The sequence below is a fragment of the Oncorhynchus clarkii genome, chromosome 4, assembly GCF_045791955.1.
Source record: "Oncorhynchus clarkii lewisi isolate Uvic-CL-2024 chromosome 4, UVic_Ocla_1.0, whole genome shotgun sequence".
Taxonomy (NCBI): Eukaryota; Metazoa; Chordata; class Actinopteri; order Salmoniformes; family Salmonidae; genus Oncorhynchus; species Oncorhynchus clarkii.
In genome coordinates this window covers 66,565,678-66,584,712 of record NC_092150.1, presented here as the reverse complement: position 1 = coordinate 66,584,712, position 19,035 = coordinate 66,565,678, and the positions used below count along the sequence as shown (strand labels likewise).

The window sequence follows — 19,035 nt, the reverse complement described above, 5'->3', positions numbered from 1 at the left end:
TCAATGGGACCCACCCCGTTTGGAACACTGACAAGTAATAATAATAATAAAAACATTATACAATAAAAATATGTTATTGGGGGATTGCTCAATCTGATTGGGTGGGCCTGGCTCCCCAGTGGGTGTGTCTGCGCCCACCAGTGCCTACGCCCCTGAATTAAATTGAGAAAATGCGTAGTACTTTCTGCATATTCTATAGTTGAAGATCCACAGACCCTATTTATCTTTGGCCACTATATTTTGTACTGAATTCATCTTGTATTGTTTCAGGATCAGAGGAAGGGTTCCCCTCCCCACAGCAGCCAGGAGTCCACACGGCCACACCAGGGCCTGTTCAGCCACCTCCCCCTGCACTCCCAGCAGCAGGTCCGCATCCCCTTCCCCATGATCCCTATCGGGGGCATCCAGATGGTGCACTCCGTGGCCACCTCCGTCACCGGCCTGGCCCACCCTGCCCGCCTCCCTCTGCAGAAGAGCACGTCCGAGGAGTCTAGCACCAGTGAAGTGTCCTTCCCGCTGGCCAGGGGGTCCACCAGGTCCACCGATTCGCCCCAGTGCCATGAAAGAATGGAGAGGACCCCAGTTCCTTCCTCCGGCCCGTCCTTACCCAGGTCAGGAAGTCGCCGGGACAGCGCAGACATGCCTGACATCAAGGACAATCAGCAGCAGGAGGAGAGCATACAGACATGTACCAAAGCTATCGCCTCTCTCCGCATCGCTACAGAACATGACACTCTGGAGAAAGGCGTGGTGGCGTGCTCTTTAGAGCCCCACCAGAGACGCCGCTCCCCGCTGCCTCACCCCTGCCATCCCCCTCACCCCATCCCTCAGGAGAGCGCCCCCAGCAGGATTCAGCACTTTAGTGGCCTAGAGGTTAGGCAGACCCCGGCCGGCCGCTCGGCCTCCCCTCTCCCCCTACCCTCCAGCTCCAGCTCAGAGACCTCCCTGCCGGCCACATCAAAGGGCCCGGCGGGTCCCACGGCAGGGCCAGGCCACCATGTTAAGGAGAGGTCACCAGGTCGACAGGGCCCAGGGGAAAGGGCAGCAAGCACAAAGAGAGGTAAAGATATATCAAAGGACTCCACAGAGAACAGGTGAACGATGTTTGAAAAGGGAGGGACGTGCAACGTAAAGACATCAACCCATACTATTGCACACACACAACACAAGAACACAGAGAGACAGACATTCAAACACACACACACGCAAACACAAGCAAATTAAGTAGATACTCTGCAGTTTCAATGTATGTGTATAGCATGCCTTTTATAACCTGGTTTGCTATTTTAACAATGTATTTCTTATTTAAAGTTTCAGAGAATATACATACAGTATATGTTAACTTATCCATGAGCCTGACCAAATTGCTTATGGACTCCAGTCTGGTACTTTTAAATGTACAAATGTGTGTGCCTTTTCTTTACTTTCTGCTTATATTCTTATAAGCATATTAAGCAGGAAGATATGTAAATATATAAAGTTTATCAGCTTTGTAATAAATGCAATTTCCCGTCTTTTTTGGACACTTGAGTCTGAATGATGTGAAGTATCAATATATGTAAGGTTGCACTAAAACATATTTTTATATGAGTGAAATGAAATGGCTTTTGTGTACAGCAGCAATTCTATAATACTATTTATTGTATCATGTTTTATAAATTGTACATTTTTCTTAATGTTGTGTATGCCTTTTCTATGTAAAGCATGGGTTTTGCTATGGCGTAATTAGAGCAAAAAATATGTACACTGTCAAATGGCTTTATATGTTAGTGAATACACTTTACTTGGAAGTATATACATATAATTAAATTTACCAGAATATATACCTATTGTATAAATATATATATATATATATATATATATATATATTCTATATATATATATATTATATATATATATAATATATATTCTATATATATATATAAAAATATATATATATATATATATATATATATATATATATATATATATATATATATATATATATATATATGCACTTACATTTTGGATTGACACCCACATACAGTATGGTAGTTAGTTCTAAATGCTTGTACCTTTTTCTCTCCTGCTGGATTGGCTACACTAGTTGTGATTTTGTCATTTTTTACAAAAAAGTAGAACTTATTATTTTTTTGTTCAACATGTGCACTTATGCATTTTCTTTCTTTTTGTTGTTGTTCATCGCTTACTGAAGTAGTAGTGAAATATTAAAGATAGTTTGATCTTCTGTGAATCATGTTGCTTGAAGTACTTGATTTAATGAGTAGTATGGGGATCATTCCAGCAGATGTAATATTGAATGCCCATGAATCTGTGTGTGTATATATATATATATATATATATATATATATATATATATATATATATATATATATATATGCAGTCATACACATTTATACATGGAAAGAGTTGATTCTGGGCAATGCCGTCAGTTCATCCCCAAAACATTTTCAAAGGCTTGTACACACAGATATCAAGAACTCTGAAGAAATGCACCTTATGTTCCCTACATTTTGGGGGTACAATCTCATAATATATACATTTTGGAACTGGGATTTGGAATCCCCAGTTGCTTGTAAAAAGCTGTGCAAATAAACAACCTAAATGAATGGGAGCATTCAGCCAGTCACTCTTATGTATATCTGTATTTTGTATGGTGTGTATAAGATCGGTGTATTTTACTCTTTGGACATTTTTGTCAGTAGTCCCTGGTATTCACTTAACTGTATTAACATGTCTTTAAAATCTAAGGTATCAAAGCACAAATCATTGTATAGGAAGAAAAGAGAAAAAAAAGGTAAACATACATAAAAAGGGTAACTTTGTGATGTTCAGTGGAAAGTACAATATCATGTAAGACCCCAGTTTTAATAATGAATCACAGTACAGGTGGGAAAAAAAGTTTTTTTTGTTAAAAAAATAAATAAATACGACTACAATAATATGCATGTCCTCGATGCTTTCATTCTTTGTCTCGCTCAAGTGCTTCATATGTACAGTGCCAGTCAAAAGTTTGGACACCTACATTACAGGGTTTTTACTTAATATTGAATATTTTCTACATTGTAGAATAATAGTGAGGACATCAGAACTATGAAATAACACAAATGGAACCATGTAGTAACCAAAAAAGTGTAAACAAATCAAAATATATTTTATATTTGAGATTCTTCAAAGTAGCCACCATTTGCATTGATGACTATAGTTCATTTGTGGAATTTATTTCCTTCTTAACTTAAGGTATAGGGGGCAGCATTTTCACTTTTGGATAAATAGCGTGCCCAATTTCAACTTCCTGCTACTCAAGCTAAGAATATATGCATATTATATATATGCATATTATTAGTAGATTTGGATAGAAAACACTCTGAAGTTTCTAAAACTGTTTGAATCATGTCTGTGAGTATAACAGAACTTATATAGCAGGCAAAACCCAGAGGACTAACCGTTCAGATTTTTTCTTTTTTAGGTCTCTGTCTGTTCAGGGGGTTCTCATTGGGAAGCGATATTTCTTAGGAACTTGTTTTCAGTTCCTACCGCTTCCACTGGATGTCACCAGTCTTTGGAATTTGGTTGAGGTTATTCCTTTGTGCAATGAAGAAGTATGGCCATCTAGAAACTGCGTAACACTGTTGAGAGTTGCGCAAGACTTGAAAAGTAGGTTGGTTTGTTGTCTTCCTGTATTGAACACAGATAGACCCGTCTTCAATTTGATCGATTATTAACGTTTAAAAATACCTAAAGTTGTATTACAAAAGTAGTTTGAAATGTTTTGGCAAAGTTTACAGGCAACTTTTGAAATATTTTGTAGTGACGTTGCGCAATTTAGAAGCTGTTTTTTTCTAGATCAAACGCGTCAAATAAATTTACATTTTGGATATATATGGATGGAATTAATCTAACAAAAGGACCAATTGTGATGTTTATGGGACATATTGGAGTGCCAACAAAAGAAGCTCGTCAAAAGTAAGGCATGTTTTATATTTTCTTTCTGTGTTTTGTGCAGCGCCTGCAGGGTTGAAATATGCTACCCTCTTTGTTTACTGTTGTGCTATCGTCAGATAATAGCTTCTCATGCTTTCGCCGAAAAGCCTTTTTAAAATCTGACATGTTGGCTGGATTCACAACGAGTGTAGCTTTAATTTAGTATCTTACATGTGTGATTTAATGAAAGTTAGATTTTTATATAATTTTATTTGAATTTGCCGCGCTGCATTTTCCTTGGCTTTTGGCCAAGTGGGATGCAAGCATCCCCTATACCATAAGAAGTTAATGCGTTTGAGCCAATCAGTTGTGTTGTGATAAGGTAGGGATGGTATACAGAAGATAGCCCTATTTGATAAAAGTCTCTATTATGGCAAGAACAGCTCAAATAAGCAAAGTGAAACGACAGTCCATCTTTACTTTAAGACATGAAGGTCAGTCAATCCTGAAAATGTTAAGAACTTTGAAAGTTTCAAGTGCAGCCGCAAAAACCTTCAAGCGCTATAATGAAACTGGCTTTCATGAGGAACGCCACAGGAAAGGAAGACCCAGAGTTACCTGTGCTGCAGCTTCACAAGAGTTCAAGTAACAGACACATCTCAACATCAACTGTTCAGAGCAGACTGCGTGAATCAGGCCTTCATGTTTGAATGGCTGCAAAGAAACCACTACTAAAAGACAACCAATAAGAATAATTGACTTGCTTGTGCCAAGAAACACGAGCAATGAACATTAGACTGGTGGAAATCTGTCCTTTGGTCTGATAAGTCCAAATTTGAGATTTTTGATTCCAACCACCATGTCTTTGTGAGACGCAGAGTACTGTAGGTGATCGGAGGATCTCTGCATGTGTGGTTCACGCCGTAAAGCATGGAGGAGGAGGTGTGATGGTGTGTGGGTGCTTTGCTGGTGACACTGTCAGTGATTTATTTAGAAGGCACACTTAACCAGCAAGTCTACCACAGAATTCTGCAGTGATAGAAAGACACCTCCATACTGTGTAAGGGCTATTTGACCAAGAAGGAGAGTGATGGAGTGCTGCATCAGATGACCTGGCCTCCACAATCACCCGACCTCAACCCAATTGAGATGGTTTGGGATGAGTTGGACTGCTGAGTGAAGGAAAAACAGCCAATGAGTGCTCAGCATATGTGGGAACTCCACTCAAGACTGTTGGGAAAGCATTCCTCATGAAGCTGGTTGAGAGACTGCCAAGAGTGTGCAAAGCTGTCATCAAGGCAAAGGGTGGCTGCTTTGAAGAATCTCAAATATAAAATATATTTTAATTTGTTTAACACTTTTTTGGTTACTACATGATTCCATATGTGTTATTTCATAGTTTTGATGTCTTCACTATTATTCTACAATGTAGAAAATAGTAAACATTTGTATGAGTAGGTGAGTCCAAACTTTTGACTGGTACTGTATGTGGACTTCATATTTGCAATATCATGTAGGCCAACACTACATTTCACACTTTACATTACCGTAGGCACAACAGGAGTCAATGCATACAAACCATGTACATGTATAGGGGCTGGATTCAAACCGTATCTCAGAAGATCCACATTAAAGTGTTAAAACCAAATGCATGCTTTTCAACCGTTCGCTGCCTGCACCCGTACGCCCGACTAGCATCACCACCCTGGATGGTTCCGACCTAGAATATGTGGACATCTATAAGTACCTAGGTGTCTGGCCAGACTGCAAACTCTCCTTCCAGACTCATATCAAACATCTCCAATCCAAAATCAAATCTAGAGTCGGCTTTCTATTTCACAACAAAGCCTCCTTCACTCACGCCGCAAAACTTACCCTAGTAAAACTGACTATCCTACCCATCCTCGACTTCGGCGATGTCATCTACAAAATAGCTTCCAATACTCTACTCAGCAAACTGGATGCAGTTTATCACAGTGCCATCCGTTTTGTTACTAAAGCACCTTATACCACCCAACACTGCGACCTGTATGCTCTAGTCGGCTGGCCCTCGCTACATGTTCGTCGCCAGACCCACTGGCTCCAGGTCATCTACAAGTCTATGCTAGGTAAAGCTCAGCCTTATCTCAGTTCACTGGTCAAAATGGCAACACGCGCTCCAGCAGGTGTATCACACTGATCATCCCTAAAGCCAAAACCTCATTTGGCCGCCTTTCTTTCCAGTTCTCTGCTGCCTGCGACTGGAACGAATTGCAATAAGCTCTGAAGTTGGAGACTTTTATCTCCCTCACCAACTTTAAACATCTGCTATCTGAGCAGCTAACCAATCGCTGCAGCTGTACATTGTCCACCGATATATAGCCCACCCAATTGACCTACCTCATCCCCATACTGTTTTTATTTTATTTACTTTTCTGCTCTTTTGCACACCAGTATCTCTACCTGCACATGTTCATCTGATCATTTATCACTCCAGTGTTAATCTGCTAAATTGTAATTATTCACTCCTATGGCCTATTTATTGCCTACCTCCTCATGCCTTTTGCACACAATGTATATAAATTCATTTTTTTCTACTATGTTATTGACTTGTTTATTGTTTATTGTTTACTCCATGTGTAACTCTGTGTTGTTGTCTGTTCACACTGCTATGCTTTATCTTGGCCAGGTCGCAGTTGCAAATGAGAACGTGTTCTCAACTAGCCTACCTGGTTAAATAAAGGTGTTCTCAACTAGCCTAGCTGGTTAAATAAAGGTGTTCTCAACTAGCCTACCTGGTTAAATAAAGGTGAAATAAAATAAATAAATAAATAAATAAAAATGTAAAGGTAATGTCCGATTGAGCCAACACATCGCGTTATGAATTGGATCTTCATCGCTATGGATTGAATAGAGCCCTAGGCCTTTGGATGGTATACACTTTATCAACTACCTCAGTTATACCTCTTATATAAAAGCTTAAAGATCTCATCTCCAGCTGCTCATTTTTGGCTATTACTGCGTGTAGTTACTTCCCTTTGGTTTAAATCCACTCTGACACAACTAGGTTGGTTATTCTCACTAATGTGCTTGTCTTTCAGATCACTTTGAAAGATACTTTGATCTTAGAGTATTTTAAACCTGATGAGTTTATATGTTTCTACTTTGAATGTCATCTGTTTACGTAAATTCACATGGGAATTCTCCCTTTAGATCTTCAGTAACTCAGAGACCTATTTTGGATTGTCAGATTGTCATCCTCATGAATACTGCATCTGACAACTTGTTCTTACAGTATGTCGGTATTCAGGTAGAATATACAATACAGCCAGCAAATGACTAGCCTATTGGTTATTTTGTATCCAGGCGTGTGGGTGCAGTGGCCTGGTGCTGTCACAGCTGTGAGTGAGCACGCTAGATGTATTATTTTCCTTGCATCTCCATCAGGGTGGCAGGCAGGCAGTCGGTTGAGTGTCCTCCCCTAGGACATGGCTGTGTCACCCAGACACCTGCCATCCGTCTGGCCTTGTCCTGTCTTTTCATGTCCAACCCTCTCTGATGAACGGCTACCACAGACAGATCAGGACTGCAGGACGTGCTGCTGGAGCCAGCCTCTGAATATTAAGCACAGCCCAGAGATTTCTCCTGGCCCTAAAGATAGCCTACCAACTCTCTATTGTTCTCTTACAGACATTTACAGTTGTCGTTGGTTTAAGGGTGAGGCACGTATAGTCAATAAACATTTTGATTTGTTTGAATAAAGGAGGAGTGGCCATCCCTATAATGCCACAATCACCCACTTCACACTTTGTACTGAGTGGCTATTGTGAAATGTTATAGAGCAAGAGCAACATTAGTTATGGGTTTAGAGGGCGTGCTGTAGCATGCCACTAAGGATATAGTTACTGTACATTACAGCTCTTGGATGTCATTGATCATAACCTATTGCTGAAAAAACATTTGCATCCTCTGCCTTATTATGGGCAGCCGGCTAGGGACATTATTGTTTTCTGTTTCTACAAATTACCTTCCACTGCTCTTGAATAAAGCCTGTGTCTATGTACGCTGACGACTCAACAGTATACACATTGGCTGCAACATTAAAATAAATAACTGAGAAATGTAACATAGAGCTCCAGTCAGTTTCAGAATGGGTAACTAGCTGGTGCTAAATATCTCTAAAACTAAAAGCATAATTTGTGGGACAAATCACTCACTCTATTATTGAATAATGTGGCTATTGAGCAAGATGAGGAGACTAAACTGCTTGGTGTAACCCTAGATAGCAAGCTGTCATGGTCAAAACATATAGACTCAATGGTTGCTAAAATGGGAAGAGGTCTGTCCATGATAGGGCGTTGCTCTGCCTTCTTGACATTTCAGTCGACCAGACAGGCCCAATTTTTTTGTCACCCGGACTACTGCCCAGCTGTGTGGTCATGTGCAGCAAAGAAGGACATAGATAAATTGCAGATGGACCAGAACAAAGAATTTATCGCACTTAGATGTACATGGGAAAGCGTCAGTAACATGCATGCCAGTCTCTCCTGGCTCAACGTTGAGGAGAGATCGACTGCATCACTGTTGGTCTTTGTGCGAGGTGTTGATGTGTTGAAGGCACCGATCTGTCTGTTGAACCAGTTGGCACACAGTTCGGACACTCATCGGTACAACACAAGACATGCAACCAGAGGTCTCGTCACAGTCCCCAGATCCAGAACAAAGGCTGGGAAACACACAGTATTAAATAGAGCCATGACTACATGGAACTCTCTGCCACCCCAGGTAACTCAAGCTAGCAATAAAAGCAGTTTTAAAAAACGGATAAAAGAACAACTTACTGCACAAAGGGGACTGGGAAGAGACACAGCCATTTTATATATATTGTATTGTAATTTGCGCTGTACTATGTATTAGACCTAGATATTGTGTGTATGTACTGATATGTCGGCTATGTGTGACGTTTTAAATTGATGCATTTCAGTCCTTGACTGATATTGTTCTGTAATATGTATGATGTCATGTTTTGTGTGGACCCCAGGAAGAATAGCTGATGCTTTTGCAGTGGCTAATGGGGATCCTAATAAACACCCACAATGACAGGAAATAATCTCTTTATGTTTTTGCTGTGCTGTGTATGCACTGTAATTGTGTATGATCAATGCATTATTTTTATTGAAGTGCCATCTTGGCCAGGTCGTAAATGATGAATGGGACTTTTCTGGATAAAGCAAATGCATGCTAGTTATAAATGATGACTCGTCAAGCCGTGCAGTTTGTTCAATGTGCAGTTAACAAGCTGTCTAAAAGCGGTCTTATTTTGCCAAATGAGTTACTTCTCTCATTTCAAATTGGTCATTTGGAATCACTAGGATGTAGTACTAGCATAATGGAAGACTGCAATTTGTCGTCAAGATTGAACTCACGTGTTCCAAGGAAGCAGTGAGTGTTTGGTTTGGGAGGTACCCTCACAGTGTGTGTGCCTGTTTTCCTCGAGAGGAATCTGTTTGGAGGAGGAAATAGTTGTCAATTTTTTGGTGTCAGGAAAATGTATCAATTAAAACCATAATGTTCTCTCTCATGTCCATATTTCCAGGATTGGGAAGGTTCATCTGAGCACTTGACAGGAAAAACTGGTGACGTTAACAAGCTCTGATGATATCCCTCAGACGGAAACCCACTTGCATGGGAAATCATTTCATGTAAATGATTTTTACTTAAAATTTGGGGCAGCAGGTAGCCTACTGTTGGACCAGTAACTGAAAGGTTGCTAGATTGAATCCCTGAGCTGACAAGGTAAAAATCTGCTGTTCTGCCCCTGAACAAGGCAGTTAACCCACTGTTCCTAGGCCGTCATTGTAAATTAGAATTTGTTCTTAACTGGCTTGCCTAGTTAAATAAAGGTTCAATAATTCAAATGTACTCTACCTATGCATGATGGCTTGACAAAAATTATATAGAGGAAGGTGTGTGCCAGGAACATTTGAATATGAACCAAAATTTGTGTTTACCAGAAAATTGTATTCTGTAAATGTCAATGAAATACACAGTAAGCATAAAGCGGTGTAGTGCACACAACAACCCATATGTCCTACATAAAGGCTGGGTAGACTGTACCCTAAGTAAAAGTCAGCACTGACCTAGAATATAATATATGAATGTAGATGCTTTTATTTTTGTATTTTTTTTGAATTTTTTTTGAGTCGAGCAGTCATTTTCATTTTTTATTTTTATTTTTTATTAACAAATATCCGCAAACAAAAGAGTAACAGTCACATGCAAACAAGCATACATACAAATTATTTAAATTGCCAGGAATCCAAAACAAAGAGATCATATTAATTAATAATACAACAAGTTCTAATTGCCTTTTTCCCCCTTCATTTTAGTTAAAGTAGTGCCATGTTGTTTAAATTCATTAATAAAGTGAAAAAAGCTAGGTTTTGAATTCGACCATTTGCATTTGTGAATATGAAACTTACCTAGTATTATAAGCAGTTGAATTAAATATACTACGACTCTAGGCTAAACTGCTTCAAGAACATTCGTTGTAGACATGTCATAGAGATATACTGCCACCTGTAGGTAAAACATAGTAGTACAGCTGTGTTGAAAGCCTGTTGAAATGTGAACTGTATGCATGTAGACGGATGACTGTTCTGCATTAGTCGGCACCTCTCATGTATTTAGTTTTATCCACTTACTTTACACTTTATGATTTTCATTTCATGAGACTTCGTCAAGCGTTTTAAATAATTTTTGCATCACTCCTAACTAGATTATAATCCCCCAAAATGACTGCAGTTTAATTACACATTTAAACAATGCATCCTTAATGTTGCTGTTCAAAACAGCCCAAGGCAAGACAATGTCTCAAGAGAAAAATCCCTCCCATGTCCCTGATAAGATAACAGCCACTGTACTTACATGAGCAGTCCTATTATATGTACAGTATTAATTCAGTCGGACTCTGGTTGGGATAAACTCTCTTTCTACAAAATAGGGAGGTGTTTTTATTGTCCAGGCTGGGTTTGGCTGCCTGCCGGATGGATGAAGTTCACTCTCTCTCTGGCCCCGAGATCCAGGCAAGCTAGCTTGGGGACTGGAGCCACATATGGTCGGCATGGGAACTCATAAACAGAACCAGATGTGAAGCAGATAACAACAGTCTCAGAGTCAGACTAATGTTATTGTTTACTGTAATCTCACATTGGTGGTGATTTGAGAGCCCAACGAAATTGATAAGCAATCAATATATGTAGACTAAGAGAGCAGTTTTGGGGGAATTATTGTAAAATCTGCAACATGTCCTAAAAAAGATTTGAACATGAAATGTATTTCATGGAGACATGGTTACACCACGTTTGCCGGCTTCTGTTTCCTAAAAATGTGGTCCCCTGCGTATGATTACTGCAGATAGATCATATCTTTGGTTCTACATGTACTTCCTCAGATCCTGGCTAATTTATATGGTCCATATCAGCTACCCAATGTTTCCTATATAGGATAAATATGTTTTAAATTTGTAACATATTTTTTTCACCTTTATATAACCAGGTAGGCAAGTTCTCATTTACAATTGCGACCTGGCCAAGATAAAGCAAAGCAGTTCGACACATACAACGACACAGAGTTACACATGGAGTAAAACAAACATACAGTGAATAATACAATAGAAAAATAAGTCTATATACAATGTGAGCAAATGAGGTGAGATAAGGGAGGTAAAGGCAATAACTAGGCCATGGTGGTGAAGTAAATACAATATAGCAAGTAAAACACTGGAATGGTAGATTTGCAGTGGAAGAATGTGCAAAGTAGAAATAAAAATAATGGGGTGCAAAGGAGCTAAATAAATAAATACAGTAGGGGAAGAGGTAGTTGTTTGGGCTAAATTATAGATGGACTATGTACAGGTGCAGTAATATGTGAGCTGCTCTGATAGCTGGTGCTCAAAGCTAGTGAGGGAGGTGGCGGGCAGGTGCAGGCAGCGATCGGTTGAAGAGCATGCATTTATTTTTACTTGTATTTAAGAGCAATTGGAGGCCACGGAAGGAGAGTTGTATGGCATTGAACTCGTCTGGAGGGTTGTTAACACAGTGTCCACAGAAGGAAAGCATGGCCAGCCGTAGAAAAATACTTATTGAAATTCTCAATTATAGTGGATTTATCGGTGGTGACAATGTTTCCTATCCTCAGTGCAGTGGGCAGCTGGGAGGAGGTGTTCTTATTCTCCATGGAGTGTCACAGAACTTTTTTGAGTTAGTGTTGCAAGAAGCAAATTTCTGCTTGAAAAAGCTAGCCTTGGCTTTTCTAACTGCATGTGTATATTGGTTTCTAACTTCCCTGAAAAGTTGCATATCATGGGGCTGTTTGATGCTAATGCAGAACGCCATAGGATGTTTTTGTGTTGGTTAAGGGCAGTCAGGTCTGGAGAGAACCAAGGGCTATATCTGTTTGTGGTTCTAAATTTCTTGAATGGGGCATGCTTATTTGAGATGGTGAGGAAGGCAAAAAAAAAACAGGCATCCTCTACTGACGGGATGAGGTCAATATCCTTCCAGGATACCCCGGCCAGGTCGATTCGCTTGGGCCTGCTCGCTGGAGTGTTTCAGGAAGCCTTTGACAGTGATGAATGGAGGTCGCTTGACCGCTGACCCATTACGGATGCAGGCAATGAGGCAGTGATCGCTGAGATCTTGGTTGAAAACAGCAGAGGTGTATTTAGAGGGCAAGTTGGTTAGGATGATATCTATGATGCTGTATGTTCCTCTGTAAATATGATGCTCTGTGATCCTCTGTAAATAGGATGCTGCATGTTCCTCTGTAAATAGGATGCTGTATGTTCCTCTGTATATGTCAATAATCAACTGACTGGCTATCTTGATGTTTATAGTATTGTCTCTGGTATGCAATCTAGTTTCCGCTCAGGTTATGGATGTGTCACTGCAACCTCTAAGCAATGTTGTGCTGCTATTTTTATTGACTTGGCCAAAGCTTTTGATACAGTAGTCCATTCCATTTATCTGGGCCAGCTAAGGAATATTGGTGTTCCTCTCAATGAGTGCAGTGTATAAAGTCAGAAAATATGCTGTCTCAGCCAGTGCCTGTCACCAAGGGAGTACCCCAAGTCTCAACCCTAGGCCCCACGCTCTTCTCAATTTACATCAACAACATAGCTTAGGCAGTAGGAAGCTCTCTCATCCATTTACAGTTGAAGTCGGAAGTACCTTCAGGTTTCATACACCTTAGCCAAATACACTTAAACTCAGTTTTTCACAATTCCTGACATTTAATCCTAGTAAAAAATCCCTGTCTTAGTTCAGTTAGGATCACCACTTTATTTTAAGAATGTGAAAAGTCAGAATAATAGTAGAGATAATGATTTATTTCAGCTTTTATTTCTTTCATCACATTCCCAGTGGGTCAGAGGTTTATATACACTCAATTAGTATTTGGTAATATTGCCTATTAATTGTTTAACTTGGGTCAAATGTTTCAGGTAGCCTTCCACAAGCTTCCCAAAATAAGTTGGGTGAATTTTGGCACATTCCTGGTGTAACTGAGTCAGGTTTGTAGGCCTCCTTGCTCGCTCACGCATTTTCAGTTCTGCCCACACATTTTCTACAGGATTGAGGTCAGGGCTTTGTGATGGCCACACCAATACCATGACTTTGTTGTCCTCAAGCCATTTTGCCACAATTTTGGAAGTATGATTGGGGTCATTGTCCATTTGGAAGACCCATTTGCGACCAAGTTTTAACTGATGTCTTGAGATGTTGCTTAAATATATCCACAGAATTTTCCTTCCTCATATGATGCCATCGGTTTTGTGAAGTGCACCAGTCCCTCCTGCAGTAAAGCACCCCCACAACATGATGCTGCCACCCCCGTGCTTCATGGTTGGGATGGTGTTCTTCTAAAGTTAAATCTAGACTTGGTCTCCTCTATCGTAATCACTCCACTTTCACCCCAGTGGCCAAACTAACCCTGATTCAGATGACCATCCTACCCATGCTAGATTACGTAGACATCATTTATAGATCAGCCGGTAAGGGTGCTCTCGAGCGGCTAGATGTTCTTTACCATTCGGCCATTAGATTTGCCACCAATGCTCCTTATAGGACTCATCACTGCACTCTATACCTCTCTGTAAACTGGTCACCTCTGTATATCCGTCGCAAGACCCACTGGTTGCTTATTTATAAAAGGCCTCACTCCCCCCTATCTTAGGCCTCACTTCCCCCTATCTGAGATATCTACTGCAGCCCTCCACATACAACACCCGTTCTGCCAGTCACATTCTGTTAAAGGTCCCCAAAGCACACACATGCCTGGGTCGCTCCTCATCTTTTCAGTTCGCTGTAGCTAGCGACTTGGAACGAGCTGAAACAAACACTCAAACAGGAGAGTTTTATCTAAATATCTTCATTCAAAGACTCAATCATGGACACTATTACTGACAGGTGTGGCTACTTTGCGTGATGTATTGTTGTCTCTACCTTCTTGCCCTTTGTGCTGTTGTCTGTGCTCAATAACATTTGTACCATGTTTAGTGCTGCTACCATGTTGTGTTGTTACCATGTTGTTGTCATGTTGTGTTGCTACCATGCTGTGTTGTCATGTGTTGCTGCCTTGTTATGTTGTTGTCTTAGGTCTCTCTTTATGTAGTGTTGTCTCTCTTGTCGTGATGTGTGTTTTGCCCTATATTTATGTTATTTATCTATTTTTTATCCCAGCCTCAGTCCACGCAGGGGGTCTTTGCCTTTTGGTAGGCCGTCATTGTAAATAAGAATTTGTTCTTAACTGACTTGCCTAGTTAAATAAAATAATAGCAATTATGTCATACATTACAGTTCAGGAACAATGTTCCTCTGTATATAGGATGCTGTATGTTCCTCTGTAAATAGTATGCTGTATGTTCCTCTGTAAATAGGATGCTGTATGTTCCTCTCTATGTAGGATACTGTATGTTCCGCTGTATATAGGATGCTGTATGTTCTTCTGTATATAGGATGCTGTATGTTCCTCTGTATATAGGATGCTGTATGTTCTTCTGTAAATAGGATGCTGAATGTTCCTCTGTATATAGGATGCTGTATGTTCCTCTGTATCTCAACATTATTCAAACCTTATACAAACCCTCACAGATTATTAATTTCGTACCTACCGGTGGATGATTCATTTCGTACCTACCAACTGTGTGTTTCGTCACGTGTTCCAGCACCTCGACCACACACAGCCGTTGACGATCACTCCTCGAAAAAAAATGCTCCCTGAGAGCAAGGTATATACGTAGATTCCAACTTCCATAATGTGAATATTTTAGGTTCATTTGGGTATGGGATGGAGATATTTAATGGTTCTTTGGGAGAAGGAGAGATGGTTTTTGGTCCCACTCGGTATTGTGGGACCCGGTTCTAGAGAAAATGCTGTGCGGTAATGAGTTAATTACTCTGTAATTAGGAAATGGTAGTACAGCGTAATGATGGGTTTGGAGTGATGGCCTCTCCCTTGGGCACAGGCTTGTAATGTTGAGTTTGTGCTCATCCTCTCCATACCCTGATATCCTCCAGTCACGCCAGATGACGTTCTCTCTCTCTGTCTCTGATAGTTACACCCCCCCCCCCCTCCCCCTCTTGGGCCTGGGAAGACTCCTTGGCTAGTACTTTGCCAGGCTGGCTTTTCACCATAACTCACCGCACTGACTAAGCACATGCAAAAGATATTTAAGGACAACAAGATGGCCTAGAATGCCTTGAGTTTGAGTCAGGCCCTTTAAATTGTGATTACAGCTGCCACCATTAGGAAGATTTATTTGGAAACATTGGGGGAAAGAACAACATCAATTCTGCCGTGATGGGCATGAGAAAGGGCAAGGGCATGCTGAACATACTGAGAGGTTACTTTTCCATCAGATGGAGGGAGGTTGTGGAGGACAGGGCTGTGTCTGCTCCACGCCGGGATGACCCTCTCTCCATTAATCCAGCCCTATAAATCAGTCATCAGCACCACACCATCACCATGCTGTCTGTGTCTCTCTCCCCCACAGCCACCGCTCCAGGTCACACATTAATGACACGGCTCTGAGGAAATCTGGGTAGTAAAACCTTTCCTTCTCTCCTGTGACAGGTCCATGCTGGGGGTGTTTATTTGGAAAATTGTGTTTAAAAGTGAAAAGGGTGTTGCAGAAAAACGTGCATTTAGCAGACATTCTTATTCAGGGAAACTTACAGGAGCAATTAGGGTTAAGTGCTTTGCTCAAGGGCACATTGACATTTTTTTTTAAAACCTAGATGGCTTGGAGATTCGAACCAGCGACCTTTCGGTTACTGGCCCAACGCTCTTAACCGCCTTTGCAAGACCTTATCTTCTACTCTTGTAGTCTGCTACAGTATTACGGGATGGGGTTCCTGGAGCTCTGTCAGTTGGGTCAGAAAGGAGGGAGGGGAGATCAGACCAGCGGTTAACCTCAAGAGAGGTGGCCAGAACACCCCACATCTCTGGAGATAGACATAACACACAGGAAACAACAGTGTCAACACATAGATGGGCAAGTAATATGAGCTGCCCAGAGCGGGATGGAGGGAAAGGAGGAGAGGGAGAGGTGGGAGGAATGGCGGTATGGATGGAGGAGGAGGAGGGGGGTGCAGGCAAGAGATGAAGCAGCGGGAAAGATGGAGCTCAGTGAGACAGAGAGGACATATGGTTGAAAAATCTGTTCCTCAGGCCACTTTTGGCCGAAGTATTTCCAGCGAGCGAAGGAGGAGGGAGGGGGGTGTTAGAGAGAAAGGGAAAAAGACATGGTAGGTCTCATGTCATTGACGTGTGTTTGGGCTGGGGTACAGGGTGGACTTGGCCCGCGTCTGTTTGTTTGTTATTCTTAGAGCCACGTTGTCGTCATCCGCTCCACGTTTCTGGCGTTTTAAAATGTCACACTGTTGCAAACTGTAGACCGTCAGCATACTGACTGAGGCCACCTCCAAACAATGATCTGATCTCAATGAGAGAACTGGATAAAACAAGAATGAGAGGGTGCAATACATTGTGAATGAGGAATGGCGCTACGATTATTAGCAATAACACAACATTTAAAACCATTTGCTTATTCTGACACATCAGTGAAACTGGGTGAAATAAAAACATTGTTTTATGCACAATATCATTTTGATGTACAGTACCAGTCAAAGGGTTGGACAGCTGCTCATTCAAGGATTTTACATATGGAATCATGTAGTAACCAAAAAAGTGTTAAACAAATCAAAATACATTTTATATTTGAGATTCTTCAAAGTAGCCACCCTTTGCTTGATGACAACTTTTCACACTCTTGGCATTCTCTCAATCATGAGGGGAATGCTTTTCCAACAGTCTTGAAGGAGTTCCCACATATGCTGAGCACTTGTTGGCTGCTTTTCCTTCACACTGCGGTCCAACTCATCCCAAACCATCTCAATTGGGTTGAGGTCGGGTGATTGTGGAGGCCAGGTCATCTGATGCAGCACTCCATCACTCTCCTTCTTGGTCAAAAGGAATGGCTATTTAATAGCCCTTACACAGCCTGGAGGTGTGTTTTGGGTCATTGTCCTGTTGAAAACAAATGATAGTCCCACTAAGTTCAAACCAGATGGGATGGCTTATTGACCATGCTGGTTAAGTGTGCCTTGAATTCTGAATAAATCATAGACAGTGTAAGCAGCAAAGCACTCGCACACCATCACACCTCCTCCTCCATGCTTCACGGTGGGAACCACACATGCAGAAATGATCCGTTCACCTACTCTGTCTCACAAAGACACAGCGGTTAGAACCAAAAATCTCAAATTTGGACTCATCAGACCAAAGGACAGATTTCCACCGGTCTAATGTCCATTGATGTGTTTCTTGGCACAAGCAAGTCTCTTCTTCTTATTGGTGTCCTTTAGTAAAGCTTTCTTTGCAGCAATTCGACCATGAAAGCCTGATTCATGAAGTCTCCTCCGAACATTTGATGTTGAGATGTGTCTGTTACTTGAACTCTTGTGAAGCTTTTATTTGGGCTGCAATCTGAGGTGCAGATAACTCTAATGAACTTATCCTCTGCAGCACAGGTAACTCTGGGTCTTCCTTTCCTGTGGCGGTCCTCAAGAGAGCCAGTTTCATAATAGCGCTTGATGGTTTTTACGAAGACACTTTGAAAGTTCTTGAAATGTTCCATATTGACTGAGCTTCATGTCTTAAAGTAATGATGGACTGCTTTGCTTATTTGAGCAGTTCTTGCCATAATATGGACTTTTACCAAATAGGGCTATCTTCTGTATACCATCCCTACCTTGTCACAACAAAACTGATTGGCTCAAAAGCATTAAGGAAGAAATTCCACAAATAAACTTTTAATAAGGCACACCTGTTAATTTCAATGCATTGCAGGTGACATGAAGCTGGTTGAGAGAATGCCAAGAGTGTGCAAAGCTGTCATCAAGGCAAAGGGTGGCTACTTTGAAGAATCTCAAATGTTTTGATCTGTTTAACTACTTGTTATTTCATAGTTTTGATGTCTTCACTGTTATTCTACAATGTAGGAAATAGTCAAAATAAAGAAAACCCCTTGAATGAGTAGATGTGTCTAAACCTTTGACTGGTACTGTACATTCTTACATGAACTCTATGGGCGAATGCTCATGGAAATGTTAAACGGCTTAATTGACATTTTGACTTAATTGATATTCCAAAGCCAAACCAACGACGGCAATTAGTGATTTTTTAATTGTATTCATTAAGGAAAAGTATCCTAAATGATCACCCGAATGACCAAATACGAGTATTTCTGTACATTTTTGGTGAATGATACAATTTAGCTTCAAAGCAATCGTCCAAGAACTCCCAAGTGCTCTCCATGAATCCAAACCTCTAAATATAGTCCGAAAAGTTGTAAAACATTTTAAGTAGCAATTGAGAAACGTGTGTTTTTCTGGTTGCGTAATTGCATGATTCTACAAAGAAACAACATCACCGATCCTTTGCTTAACATATGCTTAGTACTGTTATTGTACCCCATTCATAAACGGTGGATGTGGTAAGTTTACTATCTATCCAGAAAACATCTGGACAAAAATCTGTTGTGCATAGGTTCAAATAGGTTAATCCCATGAC

The 19,035-nt window shown here is 40.8% G+C and overlaps 1 protein-coding gene across 2 annotated transcripts in view; it reads left to right on the top strand.

Moving 5' to 3' along the window:
- LOC139407128 (transcription factor HIVEP2-like) overlaps positions 1-1,808 on the top strand; it is a 99,208-nt gene extending 97,400 nt beyond the window's left edge. For both annotated transcript variants that reach the window (XM_071150556.1, XM_071150554.1), the window contains one exon: positions 271-1,808. In XM_071150556.1, coding sequence (XP_071006657.1) covers positions 271-1,098 — 828 coding nt within the window. In that variant the 3' untranslated portion in view covers positions 1,099-1,808. The remainder of the gene's footprint in view (positions 1-270) is intronic.
- Positions 1,809-19,035: the final 17,227 nt, after the last annotated feature.